Here is a 20266-nt window from a genome sequence, read left to right on the forward strand (position 1 = left end):
ATCTGATGAGGAGGATGATGAGTCGGAGTCCGATAGGGTAGTGACAAGTGCCTTTTTCTTCTTGTACTTACTCCCCTTCTTCAGTAAGGGGCACTCCGCTCTTATGTGACCCGGCTTCTTGCACTCGTAACAACCAATCCCCTCATTTTCCCTTTTCTTACCTTTGTCTTTGCGGTAGGAATTTGAGGGGCCTCTCCTTTGATGATAGGACTTCTTGTGGTTGATGAATTTCTTGAACTTGCGCACAAGAAGAGCCTCACCACCATCTTCCTCATCTTCTTCTTCTTCACTGCTGCTGCTGCAAGACAAGTCCTTGTTAGAAGAAGTAGATTTAAGGGCTATTACCTTTTTCTTATGGGAGGACTCTTCCTCGTTGTGTTGTTTCATGGTGAGCTCGTGCGTCATGAGGGATCCAAGAAGCTCCTCAAGTGGTAGCTTGTTCAAGTCCTTGGCTTCTTGGATTGCTGTCACTTTAGCTTCCCACGACCTCGGTAGACACCGAAGGATTTTCCTGACAAGCTCACTATTAGTATAGTTCTTGCCAAGGCTTTTTAGACCATTGACAATATCAGTAAACCTAGTGAACATGGATGTGATTGTTTCATTTGAATCCATTTTAAATAGTTCATATTTATGAACCAAGATGTTTATTTTGGATTCCTTGACTTGATTCGTGCCCTCATGGGTCACTTCAAGTCTGTCCCAAATTTCTTTTGCTGAATTACAAGTTGAAATCCTATTGAATTCATTACGGTCTAAGGCACAATAGAAGACATTCATTGCTTTAGAGTTTAATTGTGCCTTCCTCATGTCATGTTCATCCCAGTCCATTTCTAGTTTAGGTACCTTAACACCATCTACGTAAATGGATGGGATGTATGGCCCATTTACTACAATGGACCACATCTCATAGTCTTGGGCTTGGATGAATATTCTCATCCTAGCCTTCCAGTATGAGTAGTCAGATCCATTGAAGAAAGGGGGTCTTTGGGTGGACTAACCCTCAATGTGAGAAGATCCAAATGGGGTTGTCATTTTGATCTTTTAACTCTTGAGTGGAAGAGTTTTTGGCTCTGATACCACTTGTTGCCCAGATAGACAACCCAAGAGGGGGGGGGGGTGAATTGGGTTTTTAAAATAATTTGGCTAATTAAAACTTTATGGATGATTAATTAAAAAACTATAGCAAGTTATTTAATTAAAGCCTAGTGCTGTGAGTAATGTGCGGGGAAGAAGATGAGAGACAATGCACTACAAACACAAAGTTTTATAGTGGTTCGGAGCTAACCCTTGCTCCTACGTCCACTCCCCAAGTCTCACTTGGGAATTTTACTATAACCCCCTTGGATTACAGCCGGTTGTTTTGCAAGCTCACAACCAAACTTGTTGTTTTACGAGCTCACAACGAACTCGGTCGGTTTTTCCAGGCTCACCGACTAGAACCAATCCCGATTGTTTTTCCGGGCTCACAATCAAACCCTTACACACGTTGGTTTTAACTTGGCTCACCAACCAACCTTAAACCCCTTGATTCAATCCCCCGATTGAATCAAGTAAATACAAGAGATAGAAGAAAACAGAAAATAGCTTCTCAAAAAGCAGATTTAAAACAATATAATCGTAAAGGAGTTAGAAGCCCTCAAACGCTTTTAAGCTGGTGAAGAGGTATGGCTTCTGGAACTCCGGTCTCCTCTTGAAAGAGTGGTCGACTTGAATGCAGGAGGAGGAAGCTTTGATTGTTGGGAAGAAGTTGTTGGAGCAGTAAATGCAGATCTTCCTTTTTCGTTTAAGAGCACTTGGAGAGCTTGAAAACTTGAATGCTTGGAGTGGAATATCTGTTCCCTGCCTTGCTACAGTCCTCTGTGGCTATTTAAGCCAACCCCCATGGAAACTAGCCGTTACTCTGCTTTTTCTGGCCGTTCTGCACACTCTGCGCAGCCTGACAATATGACCGTTGGTGGGTTGGAGTCGACTCGCGCGATCAGGAGTCGACTCGGCTGTAGCAGGAGTCGACTCACGCTTTTCCGGAGTCGACTCGGCAACTGTTCCAAATTTGAATTAAAGTTGCCGTCTTGACTGGGAGTCGACTCGTCTTGACCTGGAGTCGACTCGCCAACTTCTGGAGCTGACCTGGCAATTTTGGAGTCGGCTCATCCACTGAAGTCCGTGGATCCAATTTTGAATTTTGTCCACTCGAGTCGACTCGACTGTCCTGGGAGTCGACTCGAATCTCAGAGCCCGAACTCCCGATTCTCTGTCTTTTGGCTCATCCAGTCTTGGAGTCGACTCGAACTTCCTTGGAGTCGACTCGGCTCTCAGTTTCCGAAAGTTGGTCTTCTGCCTTTTGACGTGAAGCTTGTCTCGGAGTCGACTCGAGCTGTCTGTGAGTCGACTCGAATCTCAGAGGCAGTAACATGGTCTTCTGTCTGTTGATGGTCGCTCAGTCTCGGAGTCGACTCGCGTACTGCGGGAGTCGACTCGAATCTCAGAGTCCGAAAATCGTTCTCTGACTTTTTTCTTGTGTTCCTCTGAGAGTCGACTCTTACCTTCTTTGGAGTCGACCTGCCAACCATCGGAGTCGACTCGCGTTCCACTGGAGTCGACTCGAATCTCAGACCCGAAAACTGTTCTCTGACTTTTCTTTGTGTTTCTCTTGGAGTCGACTCTTACTACCCTGGAGTCGACTCGTTGAACATTGGAGTCGACTCGCGCACTTCGGGAGTCGACTCGTTGACAGTTTCTGAGTTGAAGCTTTCTGTCCTTCTGTCTGTTCTCAGTCAGAGTCGACTCGTACTGATCTGGAGTCGACTCGAGCTCGTGCCAGTGAACTTGATACGCTTGGAGTCGACTCGTGATACTCGGGAGTCGACTCGAGTCTCAGACTTTGGTTCAGCAGACTTCTTACCTTATCCAAAATACTATGAACCAAATCTAGAGACACTTGGACAGGATTTTCACTGAAACACTCAATTGAATTCATTAGTAATCACAAGATATACTCAAATGCTTTGAGCTCATCAAAATCAAATGGGGTTTTAATCAATCACTCCACAGAGATGATGCAAAAGTTGGATTTATTAACCTTATTACGCTGTACTCCATTCACTGCACTTACTCCACTCTGAAAAAAAAAAAAAAAGCTTCTTTTTGACCCTCTAAATTTTTAAACTCAAGACAAACTTAACAATATCTTTTTTTTTTTTTGGACTCATCAAAAGGAAAGACTCATCTAGAGGTCATTGCCAAATAGAGGAGGCTATGCTGGCAAAGAAGAGAGGATAAAGAAACATCCAACCATGGCTTTCAGGGCCATTGCAGGTGGTGACCGTGCCTAGGACTAGGACCTTCAACTACGACTTTCAAGGTACTCGTCACATAGCTTCTCATAAGTAGAGAATGAGGCTATGCTTCTTCCCGGCGATGAAGGAGATGGAAAGACGGTCAAATTTTGCCAAGAAAAATGGGCACCATCGCATTGTGAAAGAGGATTCCTAAGAGGAGATAAAGACGCCATTACTCAAGAGATAGACAAGATTACCAATGATACATGCGGTGGCAGGGTATTAATTAATACTCTAGAATATTGACTCGTTGATTTATCGTATACATCACACTTAGCCTTCTCATTATGCTAATAATGTAAATGGAATCGAATTTATGTTCATAATGAATTTTGATGGCCTTAGATGCCATCTTTGATTTCAAAAGTAAACAAATGCAATTACATTATATTCTTATGAATCAATTTTTTCTTAAAAAAAAATACTTTGATGGAAAAAAAAACGGAACTAGACCAGTCCGAAAATACAAAGCAAGAAGCGGCCATGCTTTGATGGGACTGGGTCTGAAGAGTCCGATAATCATCCTTGCTGACCGTTTCTGTCTTTATTTTTTATTTTTTTACTCCACATCAGTAATCAAGAAAAGATGAGGCTACACTGCTGGTGGCAGAAAAAGCAAAGGAAAGTAAAAAAAAGAAAGGAGAGAAGGAATGAGAGAGGATAATTAGTTACGGAGTGCTATGATATGACCCGCGCACTTCCTGCTGCCCCCCTCAGGTGCCGCATTCCCCTCAGGGCGTGTCAGACAACGCCACGGGCGGAAACCCGGGCCTGGCCTCCTCGCCCTCGCTCCAGCCTTGTTAATTAACGGACTTCATGGCTTCAAGATTTCATAGGGCGAGAGGAAAAAAAAAAAAAAAAAAGAGCCGGTTGGCTTGGATTGTCATCACCCCTCGGTCCGCTGACCCCCAAAACACCGACCGCCTAAATTCCAGCGCGTCCGTCGTATCAGCATTCAGCGAGCTGGGAATGGGGACAGGGTCAACCTGACTCGCCCGTGACGAGACCCACCCCGCCACCACAGAGAGGGATGGAGAGAGGGAGCGCGAGGGCTCAACGCACGTCCGGGACTACAAAAAGGGAAGAAAAAGGAGGTGGTGGCTCTGTGTCGCGTGTTAGGTCTCGGAAAAGAGCAACCAATCAAAGCACCAGGGCTAGCATGCTCTCCCCCTCCCCGCCCACTGTCGCTAACAAAATTTAAAGAGTGAAACAAAAGAAAAGAGAATCCAGCCACCAAGCACAACTTGTTTCAAACAACAACACTACTACTGATATTACTAATTCATCTCAAAGAAGAAATCCACAGTAGAACCAAAGAAAGAGCCTCGGACCACAATCTAAATTTGTGACGAGCAAGAACGAAGGGATATGTCGACGCACAAGAAGAAACGAGGGGCAAAAAAAAAACAGAAAGAGAAAAAGAACAAAAAAAAAAAAAAACAGAGGGAAAGAGCTAGATAAGAGAAATTGACTGTGTCTCCTTTCCATGAGCATATCAGCTAGGTATCAGCTATCTCGTCTGCTTCCCCTCCGGGTGCAGAGGGAAGAGCTCCAGGGTGCGGTCACCCCCACCCTCTTCCACGACGTCCAGCCCGAGGCGTCCCCAGCTCCTGCATTTACGCTTGCAACTCCCGTCATAGCACTCCTGATCCGCTTCTTCTCCTCCTCCCCCTCCCTTCATCACCATCACCAGAATCCACCAAATTAAGTCATCGATCAAAGCTAATAATTTTAAACATGATATCGTGAACTGACGCTAATTTCAAAAGTAGGTATCCTTGCTCCTACCCTGGAACTAGTAGAGACTAGAGTCATGATTGGAGGAGAAGCACTGCTGTCGTTGTTGCTGCTGCTCAGGGCGAGGAGGGCGCTGCGCTTCTGCTTCTGGCGCTCGCGGGCCTTGTGGTTCTGGAACCAGTAAAAGACGTTCTTCCCTTCAATCCGCCCGTGCTTGCTGAGCTCGCCCGTGATGCGCTCAATCTGGTGGGCATTCGGTGTCCGCATCCCGCCCCTGTACAGAGCCTCCAGCACCCTTATCTGCTCCGGTGTCGGATTCCACCTCGTCCCTCCTGGTTGCATCTCCACCTGTGGGTTTTTTCAGAATTTTAGTATGGCAACTGCACGGATCAATGATCCAGCAACTTTTACACATTACGAACATATCCTTCGCCAGTTGGTAGCATTAGTAGTTGCATGGAGCATCACCATATGAGAGAGAGAGAGAGAGAGAGAGAGAGAGAGAGAGAGAGAGAGGTGAGACAACATACTTGAGCGGAATCTGGGTTTTGGGCAGTGCATTTGGCCGTGGGGGTGTGGAAGCCCTTGAGATCAAGACAGGTGTTTGTTTGAGTAGCAGAACTGGAGGTGGTGGCAGCGTTGGCGGTGGCCGTCAGCTTGGGTGCAAGTGGGCGGAGGCGCTTGAAGCTGATTGTCAAGGAGGAAGTGATGGTGGTGGAGGAGGAGGAGGAGGAGGACGAAGAGGAGGAAGGGGAGGAGGGGTCTTGCAGTTGCTGCTCCCAGATGCCTCCTACTGCGAGCTGTTGATCCTTCATGGCTTTCCGTGGACTGTGAAAACAATGAATGAGAGAATTGTGATGGCAGCGTGCTGGATATTTATTCTAAGTTTATATGTCCACACATATTCTGTCTGAAATGAGGCGAGAGCTGGGGCGAGTACGGTGTCAGGGTACAGTCCACGAGCCCAACTGTACAAATTTCTACGCCGATTGCGTGGTTGTTGGTCATTGGGCAAAGGGACGTCATCTTTGTCGCCGATTAAGTTAGCTTGTTGGAGTAGATCTCATGGTGCCGAGGGCAATGCAGTCAGCAATCATCACCACATGTTTTGGTGTGATGCATGTATGACAGTTGCCGCATCTCATGGCTGAGCCATCCCCAGTGCATCTTCTTCACGCGCAGCTTTAATTGGGATGCGATGATGGTTATCTTGCGCCCCATCCAGATCTGCTACGCGCCAAAATGCGTATACCCTACACGGCCAGATTTGTGACTACTACCGTGATGACTGGTCAAAACCATGAGCGGAGGATACAACTAGACCTTTTTTCCTTCTTTCTTCTTTTTTCCTCTGAAAAAAGGGATGAACTAAAATGTTTTGATCGTAAGAGTAGCATAGCAATTCACGAACACGCGTTGGATACTTGTAATAATCCAATTAATGTGATGCAGCTCCCTCATGAACCAAGTTTTCCAGATCCATGCATTGAGGGAATATATATACAGCATGAGGTTGGCTCGAGCAGCCCAAACGTGCGGTCGAGCAATTGCTCTGAAGAACAAATGGTCGAGCAGATGGCAAGAGTAGAATTTGCGGCTCATGTTGCACTAGAGCAGCCCTGCTCCGACGGGACAAGGCTAGCTAGGCATGGCCATTCTTGGTTTCTTCACTCGATCTTAGCCAAAAGGCCGAGAAAGGCATCCAGGGAGCAAGAACGTGAGCCGCGCTAGCCAGGGAGCAAGAACCGCCGTGCAATGGCTATTGCAGTGGATTCCATGCTGGGGGTGGGTAGGAGAGCATGCAAGCCAAAGAGGGGAAGACCAAATGATGAGGCGTGGTTGACTTGGAGGGAGGCCGCAAAAAAAATAAAAAAAAAAAAGAAAAAAAAGGGGAAAAGAAAGGTGCTTGGTTTGAATAGGGAGTCGAGGGCACGAATATTCCCCAAATGTTGGCCCGTCAAATCGGTCGGCTTTCTCGCTTTCATGATAAGGGCCTCCATGCTTTTCGGTGGAGATGGAATGAAAAAGATTCCTCCAATCCCCAAAAGGAAAACAAAAGGGAAAAAGAAAAGCCGAAAGAAAGCAAGGTTGAAGGGCAAAAGTTACGTCTCTGCGCGTCTCGTTTTGATGGAGGTGAGCGGTGGCGTTGCGAAACAAAATGGCTTCGAGGACCCACGGTTGGCCATGGGTCGCCCGAGCATTCAAGGGCTACCGCCACATCCGTCCCCACTCCTGCCGAATCGTCCCAACTTTTCTGCCTCTGATCCTGGCGCTCTAAGCACTTATATGTTTCTATACGAACGTAAATATTTCTAATATTATTATATACATATTGATCGAGCGTGTTCGATGCATGTTCGTGGACTACCGTATACGTGGGATTGGGAACAAAAGACAGCGATAAAATCTTCGAAGCTGACCCAAAAGGCAGCAGCGAGGGAACTGCTATAAGCACGCGATCCTGGACGATCGATTATCCAAAAAAAATAAGCAGTCTTGGGGGGTCGCCAGGTATATGGTACAAGTCATTAAAAGTTAGGTCTCCTACTACAGAGAAGTCTAAAGCAGTCGCTCTTTTATCTTCCTCACTTTCCCTCCTCTCTTAGGGCCATAAATGAGGCTGGGAACATGGGAAGTGGATGCGATTTGAGAGCGGTGAAGAGGGTGGGGGAAGAGGCGATGGGCCCTTGGATGCGAAGGGGTACCGAATAAAGGATTTGAAGGACTTAGAGAATGTGATGGGGCCAGCTGAAATCTAGCTAGCGAGAGGTTGAAGTGGGAGGGGTACACCGTTTGACAGCGCCCAATAACGGTCTGATAGAATCCGACCGTATGCATTTTTATATCCGAATCGGGATCGGATTCATCTAGAAAATCTAATATCTGACCGAATCCGGACAAAAGATTTATTAGATTTCGATCCGACATCCGGTAAAAAATGGTTTCCAACAGATTGCCAAAATTAAGAATCGAACCAGCGAGCTCACCAAGCTACTGCATTCATGTCTGCTCAATGTCAATTGTTTATATTACTTATGTAGACATATTCAGATCGCTAAAAAATAATTTAATATATATTATGACATTTCATATTTTAATTATTACTTTTATAAAAAAATAGATCATTTTTATAATAAAAAATAAAAACTATTTTTTCTGATATTTTTAAAATTTTTATTGCTAAATTATTTAAAAATATTTACAACTTTTATGCATTCCTACAATTTGTATAGTTTCCCGTACAACCTCTCTAAAAAATTAGATATCTCATAATTATATTTATCTATACTATATTGAAGAGTAATGATAGTATTTAATGCAAAATTTTACTAATATATTTATATTCTATTTTATTTTAAATTATTTTTATTTTTATGTTTTAATATACAACTCAGCCAAACCAATGATCTTGAATTTGATCAAATTAATCTCTTTGAATAGTTAATATATATGCCTCAAATCCTTAGTTACTTGTGCCATTTGCATTTGGATCATGTTCTCATCATTTATGATTATATAGTTAATAAATTAGTTGTGCCATTTGCATGTTGGATCATGCTCTCACCATAAAGCCTAGCTCGCCATAGGCTGTCCTATAAAACTTAATCTAAAATCTTAGATTCTAGTGCACTCCTGCATAATTCCAACTTATAATTAACTCTAACCTTAATTTCATCCACTAAAACTATACCATCCACAAATAGCATACATCAAAAAATAATATTCCATAAAACTTCACTAAAATTCCAATTTATATCTAATAAATATTCGACTTTTATTCATATCCAGATAGAAAAATATGAATATAACTAATATCCAAATTATATTCATGTCTATTTAGGATAAATCTGGATATACTTAATATTCGATTCATATCCGTATCCATTTAGAACAAATGTGGATGCTAGTTTCGGTATTGGTGTAACATCCATATCCGTATATATATTCATAAAAAAAATATGGATATACTAGTGTTTGATCCATATCTGATTTGTTTTCAAACCAAGTGATTCATAAGGTCAAGCACGAGGGATAATGTCGCCACAAAGTTTGGATTCAGCGAGACTTTTTAAGGTATATCGTTGACAGCGGAGAGGGCTTTCTTGGTAGAAGTGCTAACATGGACCTCATCAATGTTACAAGAGTGAACGGGACTTACCGATATAGCGAGCAGAGATGCAAGCTTTGCGAGTGTTGAGGGGATTTGGGGACACTAACAGAAGATAAGTGGTAACTAACAAGTTGCTATTTTTTCTAAAGTACTTTTTATCGATAAACAACCACGAATAACAATAGCAGTAGCAACAATCGCAATACCCTGAATGGGTAAAATAAACACTTTAGCAGATTTTTTCCTTGAAACTTAAGGGGGATTATTATTTACCACTACCCAAAATCTTTTGATGCTAACAACTCTTTGCAATAGCCTCATTTGCCTATTGTCTTTCCATGCAAAATCCATAGTACTCGTGTTAGAGTGGGCACCCAATTTTGCTAGCTAGTCATACACTTACTTGTCCTCTCGTGTAGGCAGGGGTGTCATGGAGGCTAATGTAGTTAGAGTGGACCTTAGTAGATCCCGCCAAAAAAGGATCCCTTAGGCATTACCTATTGGGGTTCTTTATAGTCCTGATAGGAGCACTTAGGTGGCGAAGGTATGGCCCGTTCCCATCATGAGAGGGAGTGGCGCGCAGCTTGAGCTTGCTTGTGGCATGAGGTAGAGTCCATCCTTGGAGAATGGCGAGACGTTGATAGCCGTAGCAGGGTATGGCCTGCTTGTTAGGAATTGTATCCTAAAAGTCAATCATCGTCCTACTGATGATTGAATTGTATATGAATTAATGAATTAATAAAAAGTTATTTGGCATTATTCATCGCACATATTCTGTACATCTTTTTGAACTCTTGTGATGTGATGAAGTCCTTAGGACTCTTTTAAGAGATAAAGGAAGATTTATCTATGAGTCCTTAAACCAGTTCGCAACCAAACGACATGCTATTACTAGGACAATAGCATTATCAAGAATAGATCGTTGTGTGCCATATCGTTGGTTGTCCTCTTAACTAAGGAGTGTAGAGACATTGATATGCTACACAGGTGAAGTGTAGGAGTACATTTCACTGAACGTGATCATTTTCGGAACGCTCTGCTGTCAAGAGATTGTTTCGAGTATATATGGATATATGTATCCCTCCGACCTGAGATCACCACAGTAACCAGCAAGCAACTCACTGTACTTTGATACCTAAGCAAAAGTTGCATTAAAATAATTATTAAATTATTGAAGGATTAATTAGCAATTAGACTGCTGATGAACTCAATTTAATTGAGTAATTGGGCTTAGGTTTAGCCAAATTGAATAGGATTCAATTTGGGCTACATCAGGGTTTGACCTAATTGGATTGGGTTCAACCCAAGTAGATTGAGCTTGATCCAATTGATGGGACTTGACCCAATTGGATTGGGCTTGACCCAAATCAATTAGAAGACCTTATTTGATGAGGATTATGAGTCCAAATAATCATAATTGGATAAGGAGAAGAATTCCTAAATTTTAGAAATCCATCCTTATCTTTCTAGGAAAAGAATGATACCTTGATATATTCCCAAAATTTTCCACGCTTATCCTCTTTATTTTTGGTCAAAAATTGGCGTGAGAAGAGAGGAGGCGTAGGGCTATATTTTTTATAAAAATGGCACCTCAAATCTTCCTAAAAATATTTATATGAATTTCCTAATTTGTAGGAATTCTATGGCGCATGAAATAGGGTGGTCTGCGACTGAACTTTGGACGCATGATTCCTATCTTTTAGGGATCCAAAATGCACGAAATTTGGATATGTTTATCTCCTCTTAGCTTCCAAATCATCAGAATTATTTAGAAATTTTATCAGCCAAATTAATTAGCTAAATTAAGTGTGAGACGTGGGGGGGTCTTTTGGCTATAAAAGACCCCCACGCCTAGGGTTCAACATATACAATATTTATAGGTTTCAAAAAATTCTAAATTTTTTTTTTCTGAGGGCCTCCATCCCTTCTTCTCCTTTTCCTCACGTCCATCCTCTATCTTCTTGAAGAACAATCAAAGATTGAGTGTTTAGAAGAAGAAAGCTTCAACCATTGCAGCGTTCCTGTGCGAGCTAGCACTTCTGCGGAAGACGATCTACCTAGGCTTCGCATGGACAATCTATAGAGACCGGACGTATGTGCGGCTACAAAGCGTGATCAAGGAGTCATCCAAGACCTCCAAAAAATAAGGTATGAGATTTAATCTTATTAAAGTTAAGATTAGATCTTAAACATGGTTGCTGAAATTTTATGATTGCTGAAATTTAAGAATTGTATGTTAGACATACAATCATTGTTTCATGCTTTACATAAATATTTAAATCATGGCTCTTATTTTTGTTGCATAGATCTAATCTCTAGCATGCATAAAATTAAATAGTTTAATTTTTAAATACTTCCGCTGTAATTTTTTAAAAATAAATGCATGCAGCCCGCAAGGGTTCCTTTTAATAGTATCAGAACAAGGTTCATTGAATGTTTAAACTGTTTATGCTTAAAACAATTGTATTAATCTAAGTAGTTTAGTAATCTAATTGGATTAATCACTAGGCCGTCCGATCATAGGAGAAAATAGGGTTCGTTACCCTCTTTTTCCATTCGATGGGATCTCATATGACATGTAGGGATGCTACTGTGATTGATCCTTGAAGATGAACAATGAAAGGTAGATTAAAATATGTTTTAATCTTTGTAATTAAATTCAAGATTTATAAATATGTTTAGATCAGATCTAAAGAGTATTCATGAATGATTTAGTTACTGATTTTGCATAATTAATCAGATCTGAAAATCAGTTGCATGTGATGCATGAGATCTAGGTACATTCATGTTGATGCATATATGATATAAAGAACATTAATAAATCTGAAATCATAAACTTGTTTAGATTAGATCTAAATAAAATTTATGATTCATTTATTTTTTTATTTTGTATAACAAATCAAATCTGAAAATAAATGCATATGATGTATGTTGTTTAAGTTAATTCATATTAGTTTGTATATGTGATATATGAACATAAACCATCTAAGATTTAAACATGAATTAAATCTGAATTAAACATGATTAATTGCAAATCTTAGATCTAAAAATAATTTTTAAGATCTGAAACTTTGTAATTAATATGTAATTAAAAGAATATGCAATGATCTGAAATTTTCATAAGCTTATACTTAATTAAGAATTAAGTAATATGAAAATCTAGATCTAGAATTATGAACTCAATTAAATGACATTGCATAATTCTTGAAATTTTGGGTTAGCTCAAGTCAAGTTCTATAATTGGGTTAGACTTAGGGTTAGAATCGAACATGGTCTAATTAGAGTTAATTGATCAAATCTAATTAAGTAGTAACTAGATTAGGCCAAGAAAACTCTAGGTCAAATACAATAGTTTTAGTTGATCAAATTTCATATCTTTGATTAGACCAAGATGGAACTTGATTGAGGCTCAGAGGTTGAGCTCGAGTTATTTGAGTAATCAAATCGAAATTGATTAACCAGTCGGTGTCTAAGGTAAGTTTGACAGACTTGACAGATGGTTTTTAATTAGGAGCTACTCGCACTGATTCATTTTTGTCGAGTTAATGATATATCCCTTCCACCGATCTCATTTACTTGGCTGACATGGTCAATCATATTTTGATTGGATCACATAATGATTCAAGTTGATCCATGCCTTTAAGAAAAATCAGTATGATTGATTTAGGTACCTCCTTAACCGGATCGAATCTAGGTCTTATTAATCTGACTTGATGAAGTCAGTGGGAGGATCTAGATTAGCCGGTTCTTCTCATCTATTCTCAATTAAATCAAACCCTCTAAAATTATTAGATTCTTAAAATGAAATAGTTATGGGAATAACTAGGTCATAGCCTTCCATTAAGTTGGGTAATAATGAGTCCAATTTTTGATAATCATTGGAGGCGCCACATGCCTGATGCTTATTAGGAATTGAAATTGTCATTCAATATATGATGAGTTGAGTATACCTTCAATAGGTGATCAGGTGGGCCGAGCCACACTCGGATTTGGTCATCTATTAGTAAATTGCACGGAACCCTGTCATTTAATGGTTGAACCTAACCAGAATTTTCGGTGGGGGCGCCACACGCCTGCCGAAGAGACTTGAGCAAAATTATCACTAGAAGTTGTTTGGTGAAACAATTGATTCAGAACCTACCTGCATATGGGTTGGCCGAGCCACACTCGGATCTATATGCGATCTATTAGGTTCTAGTGCCCACTAAAGAGTTAAGTGTAATTCTTTAAATTTGAGGTAGAGGCTACAAAATTGTATAAAATAGTGGGAGAACCCTTAGATTAAAGTCCAAGTCTTTAGGGTTTTGTCAATTCATATACTGATAGCCGATTTTCTTTTTATGCAGAAATGACTACTAGTTTGTCACTTCGTTCATTGTTGGATAATGACAAGTTGACTGGACCTAATTTTAACAACTGGCTTAGGAAACTTAAGATTATGCTAGAGCATGAACGGATCCTTTATATGATAACGGATCCGGCACCTGAGCAGCCTGCTGCTAATGCACGGGGTATAGTCAGAGACACTTATCAGAAGTGGCTCAGTGACCGTATCACTGTCCGTTGCATTATGCTCGCTGTAATGAACGACGAGTTAAATCGCAGATTCGAGAATGCACAATCAGAAGAAATTGTTCAAGTATTCAATGAATCTTTCGGCATTCCCGACGATGTTGAAAGGCACAAAACTAGTTGTGCCATTTTCAGCACCTGGATGAAGAATGGAGCCTCGATAACTGATCATATATTATACATAATCGAGTTGATAGAGCACCTGAGCACTCTCAAATTTTCCCTACATGACCAATTGGGGAAAGATGCAATACTGAATTCCCTGCTAGGATCATACCGTCCATTTCTTACTCACTTTCGTATGACGAAACATGTAGTAAATTATCACCAATTGTTGGATTTACTACAAACATTTGAGAAGGATCACTAGCTCTTAAAAGGGTTGGTGAATTTAGTGGGAGGTTCTTCCGGAGGGCGTCGTCCCTTTAAGAAAGGGAAGAAAAATAAGAATCAAAAGAAAAAGGTGCAACGTGCTAAGCCAAGTTAGACCAAGAATGTGAAAGCTGATCAAAGTAAGGCAGAGTGATTCTACTGTAAGAAGCAAGGACATTGAAAGAGTAATTGTCCTTAGTATGTTACCTCACTTGATCCGAACAGACCAAGCAAGCGAAAAGGACAATCAGTTGCTGATCAAAGTATTTATATGATAATACCTTGTAATTTCTCTATATATGATAATTCGACCTAGGTATTAGATACTGAAAGTTCATTTAATATATGCAATTCGTTGCAAGGACTTCAGGTCAATAAGAGATTTAAAAACAGCGAGAGATTCCTGAATGTTGGAGATGGAAGCTCTGTTCTATTTCTAGCTTTAGAAAATCTCAAAGTTGTTTTCAATTCTCATGTAGTTATCTTGAGTGATTGTCACTATTGTCTTACGTTCTTATTGAATGTAATTTCCGTAGGTCTTTTGGCTATGAGCAATTATGAAATTTTAATAAAGAAATATTCTTATGATATCATTATGATTGATATTACTGTAATGAATGAACGATTGAGCAATGGCATCTATTTATTGTCACAGCCTGTTAATGTAATGTACCAGTCAACTAAGCGCCCTAGAATAGATAATATCATAGATGTCTACTTTTGGTATCATAAGCTAGGTCATATTAACAAAAACAGGATGAACAAGTTAAGTAAAAAGGAAATTCTCAATATTAATGATTGTGAATCATTGACAACCTGTGAGTCATGTCTTCTTGGAAAGATGACCAAATCATCTTTACCAGAAAAGATGAATGAGCCAGTGATTTATTGACCCTTGTACATGCTGATATTTGTGGGCCAAAGAGCACAAAAGCCAGAGGTGGATACTCGTATTTCATTACGTTTACAGGTGACCTATCTAGGTATGGGTATATCTATCTTATGAAACATAAGTCAGAATCGTTTGAAATGTTCAAACTATTCCGTAATGAAGTAGAGAAACAAACTGAAAAGAGTATTAAAACTCTTTGATCAAATCAAGAAGGTGAATACCACACCAGTGAGTTTATGACTTATCTAGGAGAGAATGGGATCCTCTTCCAATAGACTCTTTCTGGTACACCATAGTATAATGGTATATCAGAAAGGAGAAATCGAACTCTATTAGACATGGTTCGATCCATGATGGGCTATGCAAGTCTACTGATATCCTTCTGGGAATATGCACTCGAGTCAGCCTCTTACACTCATAATAAGGTTCCAAGTACATCTGTGAATAAAACACCACATGAGATGTGAACAAGACGTAAATCGGTGCTCAATCATCTTAGGATTTGCGGGTGTCCGACCTATGTCAAATGTTTGAAAGCGGACAAATTCGAAGCTAGATCTGACAAATGTTTCTTTGTCAGTTATCCTAAAGAGACTATGGGATATTACTTCTATCTTGCTGAAGAACGAAAGTTGTTCGTCAGCAATACAACTGTTTTTTTGGAGAAGGAATTCTTTGGACATTAGTTGACCCACCCGAAGGAATAAAATCCATAGGGTGTAAATGGATTTTCAAAAGAAAAAAGGGTGCACACAGAAAGGTGGAAACCTACAAAGCCCGTCTTGTTGCAAAGGGATATCGTCAACGTTATGGTATTGACTATGATGAGACGTTTTCTCCTGTAACAATGTTCAAGACTATTCGGATTATGCTCGCGATAGCAACACATTTAGATTATGAAATCTGGCAGATGGATGTAAAAACTGTATTTCTAAATGGAGATTTAGAAGAAAAGGTATATATGATACAACCTGAAGGTTTTACATCTACAGATTAATCTAAAGTGTACAAGCTTCAGAAATTCTTTTATGGATTAAAGCAAGCTTCACGGAGTTGGAACATACGTTTTGATAAGGTGATCAAAATGTATGGCTTCATTAAGAATGAAGAAGAACCTTGCATTTATAAATGGACAAATAGTTCCATGATTGTATTTCTTGATTTGTATGTGGATGATATTCTCTTAATCGAAAATGACATCCCTGCATTACAGGGAATAAAAGTTTGGCTTTCATCTCAATTTGCCATGAAGGATTTGGAAGAAACATCTTACATCCTAGGAATGAAGATCTGTTGCCTAAGGTGACAAGCCAAGAGGGGGGGGGGGTGAATTGGTTTCTCTTAATTTTAGCTATCTTACTTATGTTAATTGATGAGTTAGTGGAATTAAACAAATCACAATACAAACAACAAGAAGTATAGTGGTTCGGTGCTCTCCTAAGCACCTACGTCCACTTCCCAAGTGACCCCTTGGGAATTCACTATAATCCCGCGGATTACAGTTGGATTGTTTTCCGGGCTCACAATCCAAAAATCTTTACACTTTGGTTTTCCGGAATAATCAAAAACCTATGTTGGTTTTACGGGCTCACCAACGAACCTAAGTTGGTTTTCCGGGCTCACCAACGAACCTTTACAATTGGTTTTACGGGTTCACCAATCAACCTACGCCGTTGGTTTTGCGGGCTTACCAACTAACCTTTACAATGAGTCTAATAAACAAAGTAAGAAGATTTAAGCTCCTAGATGAGCAAATATAACAATATAATCTACAAAGAAGAGTTTAGAGAATAGTTATCGCTTGATGTGACTTCTCTCTTCTTTGTCAAGGATGCTTCACTCTTCAAGGGTGGATGGAGCTCTTAATAACTCTTGGAATCTGCTCAACCACTTTTTTTTGACTCTTGAATGAAGCACTTGGATGAAGAAGATTAGGGCACTTTGTCTTTCTTGTGTACTCTTTGATATTTTGCAAAAGGATGTTCTCTCTGATGAATAGTGCCACTTTAAATAGTTTCCTTCATCCATTGGACAAGCTCCAATGGTTAGAATTCAAAAACTAGCCGTTACTCACTGTTGGAAGGACAAAAAGACTTTTGCAGAACTAGCCGTTATGCTTCTGCCTGTGCTTGGGTCGGCTCAACCTGTCCTTGGGTCGACCCAACTTTCACTTGGGTCGACTCAACCTTTCCTTGGGTCGACCCTCTCAGAACCACAGAAACTTGCAATTCAGCCTTTCTTCACTTGGGTCGACTCAACATTTCTTTGGGTCGACTCAAGGTTCAGTTGGGTCGACTCAACTTCCACTTGGGTCGACCCTCTCAGGGTTTCCAGAGAACCTTTTCTGTCATGTATTCTGTCATTGCCTTTGGGTCGACCCTCTCAGTGTTTGGGTCGACTCAAGCTTGGGTCGACTCAACTTCCTCTTGGGTCGACCCTCTCAGTGTTTCCAGAGAACTGTTTTCTTGAGTCTTTGAGAGGCTTGAAGTTTGGGTCGACTCATGCTTTCCTTGGGTCGACCCGACTACTGTTCATCCGTGCCATTTTTGCAGAAGTGTGCCAGATGCTTTCTTGATGTGCCGGGGTCGACCTAATCATCCTTGGGGTCGACTCAATCCACACTTTGCTGTAACTCAAGATTAGATTCATCCAAATAAACAATGAAATGCATCTTTATCTTATTATACAAATATACTGAGAGTAACAGACTTATAAATGAAGTATCGAATTAACTTGTAACATACTCTTGATTATTGCTTGTTAATCATTAAAATAACACTATCATCCTCAATCTCCCCCTTTTTGATGATTACAAAATATAGAGTATGAGCCTATTGATACTTATCTTAAAATCAGTTTTAAAAGGGCTCAAGTTGCTGAATTTCAGCTTTTCAAATATGAGAGTGAAGTCTCTCCCTATTTCATCCAAATGTTTCCAATTTGACTTTTTGAATTGCTCCCCCTTTCATTTATATTTCATTAAAGATGAAACTTCAAAAATTTGAGATAAAGCATGAGTTTCAGATTATGTATCGAGGTGTGAAAGGTATGTGCCAAATTCTGAAATTCAATAGAAATTTTAGATTTGATCATTTTCATTGTTACAAATTGCTCCCCCTTAAATGTATATGCTTTTCTATTATAATTTTCAACTTGTTTGACAACTTATTTCTCTTTTCTTATACAACTTATTTCTCTTTCTTTACTTCTCCCCCTTTTTGTTATCATCAAATAGGTGCATGGGAATAGACACAATAAATAACAAACATTTAAACTTCATTGATCAAAATAGGAACATTTTAGTACAATAATGCCAAAACAAAAACAAATACAATGTTCCTCAATCAAGGTTTAAAATACATGATCAACACAAAATACATATGAGAACTAGATACCTATCCTAGGCTCTAAACAGAATTACTAATATCAGCCTAGGGAGTATCTAATGGCTGTGATCTAGTCCTCATCCTCCTAGTATAAGTGGCGAGGGGAGGTCGAGCCTGATGAGACTAAGTCTGGCGTGGAGCACGGTGAGCTGGATGACTCTGTGCCGAAATCTCTGACTCAGCAGCCTGTGGCATAGATGGTCCATGAGTCTCTCTCTCTCTCCGTAGAGCTCCTATCTGCTCTCTCAGATCACTGATCTCAGCAGACATGATATTTAGTCGGCTCGTCAGCCCATCAGTGATAGTCCTCACCTGAGCTGACATAAGCTCAGTCATCCTACTCCAGAACTCATCTGTGTCTCCCGCAGGAACAGATGACGATGGTCCAACCTCTGAAGGTGCAGTAGAATGATCCATATGCTCCTCATCCTCAGGAATAGGGTCTCCAATATCTGGTGCATCACCCTCTGGTGCATCACCCTGAATCCCTGCTCCAGTACGAATCCATTGCCCGTTCACTTTCTCATAGCCCATGCGAATAAGTGATCGTGCAGTGTATGTATCAGTAAAAAGCAGATGCCTGGAGACCTCCCCCTCGACAGATATGTCATGCTGTCGGAAGATCAAGATGAGTATCATACCATAAGGCAGGGATACTCTGGAGTTGCAGATCATCTTCCTCATCTGCCTCAGTATCATGGCCGGGAGATTCAGGAGAATACCCTGAATAATATGCTCCATCACTGCTAGATCTCGCTCTGTAATGAGATCAAATCTTCCGCTCTTCGGAAATAGAATCCTATCAATGATGTTGTGCAACAACCTCATTTCTACAGAAAGAGAGCTCGCTATAACCTTCTCCGAGAAGTCGAAGTCTTCATTCTCAAGAATTAACTGCAGGGCTCTCAACTTGTTTTCTGGCTTTTCTGGAGTTGCTCCTTTGCAGGGGAGATGAAGCAACTCACTCAAACTCTCTTCGGAAACTCGAACCCTAACTCCTCGAACCTTCGATATGAGCCCTCCCATCCCAGTTTTGAGGAAGGCATAGAACTCCCGAACTAGTCCCGGGTATATCACCACATCTAGGGAGCAAAGATACTCCCAACCTTGCCTTCGGATCCATTCCCCCAAACGGAACCCTTCTTGATCAAAGAACTCGGAATGGATCCTTCTCCCCGTTGTAACCGGTCTCCCCGCAAACTTTGCAAGTTGTACTGAGAGGGAGGGAGGAGGAGGTGGCTCTACACGTGTCTCACCTTGTGGAGACACTGTAGATGGCACCGTAGCTTCTCTTTCCGCACGTTGGATTCGTGAGACTCTCCCGGATCGCTTGGCTACGGCTATTTTGGGTCCCATTTCTCCAAGATCTTGAAGTAATCTACTGTTTGGAGATGATTGGAGGAGTTTTGAGAATGGAAAATAAGATTTTCGGAAGAGGACAAAGTGTAAACAGTGCCCTAGATAGCTCACGGGTCCCCCTTTTAACAGTGGGGTCCCGACGTTGGGTCGACTCAAGAATTTTCTTAGGTCGACTCAACGTTGGGTCGACCCTATTCTGGGTTGGGTCGACCCAAGTTCAGAAATTTTTCTTTTCTCTTCCTTTTCGCTTCTAAAAATTTTCCTTGCTTCCAATCCTTACAAATTCTTTCTGGGACAATGATACATGAGTAAGGAATCTATAGATGACAAGTTTGACTCATGTTTCATGGGTTTTTAGAAATGGGAGGAATGTATCATGAAACTGCTTGCTCCCTTTTATATCTCTTCAATAAAAAGGATCACATATGCCTAATTCCCTCCTTAGCGTGCAAAATCTATCTTCACTCAAGGGTTTTGTGAATATGTCAGCTAATTG

General features: G+C 40.7%; 1 protein-coding gene across 1 annotated transcript; it reads right to left on the bottom strand.

Moving 5' to 3' along the window:
* Positions 1 to 4409: 4409 nt before the first annotated feature.
* Positions 4410 to 6351, bottom strand: LOC103698411 (WUSCHEL-related homeobox 4). Its single transcript, XM_039119112.1, has 3 exons — positions 5609 to 6351; positions 5130 to 5426; positions 4410 to 5016 (listed from the first exon to the last, which is right to left on the bottom strand). The coding sequence occupies exons 1-3, from the start codon at positions 5891 to 5893 to the stop codon at positions 4852 to 4854; spliced, it is 747 nt and encodes a 248-aa protein (XP_038975040.1). The 5' UTR covers positions 5894 to 6351; the 3' UTR covers positions 4410 to 4851.
* Positions 6352 to 20266: the final 13915 nt, after the last annotated feature.

Source organism: Phoenix dactylifera, unplaced genomic scaffold (genome assembly GCF_009389715.1).
Source record: "Phoenix dactylifera cultivar Barhee BC4 unplaced genomic scaffold, palm_55x_up_171113_PBpolish2nd_filt_p 000489F, whole genome shotgun sequence".
Taxonomy (NCBI): domain Eukaryota; kingdom Viridiplantae; phylum Streptophyta; class Magnoliopsida; order Arecales; family Arecaceae; genus Phoenix; species Phoenix dactylifera.

Bases quoted from the DNA above. Each gene is read 5' to 3' on its own strand.
- LOC103698411 (XM_039119112.1), bottom strand. From the start codon at position 5,893: ATGAAGGATCAACAGCTCGCAGTAGGAGGCATCTGGGAGCAGCAACTG. The intron at 5,427-5,608 runs GTATGTTGTCTC...AAAAACCCACAG, and splicing joins AAAACCCAGATTCCGCTCAA to GTGGAGATGCAACCAGGAGG. The intron at 5,017-5,129 runs GTAGGAGCAAGG...ATGGTGATGAAG, and splicing joins TAGTCTCTACTAGTTCCAGG to GGAGGGGGAGGAGGAGAAGA.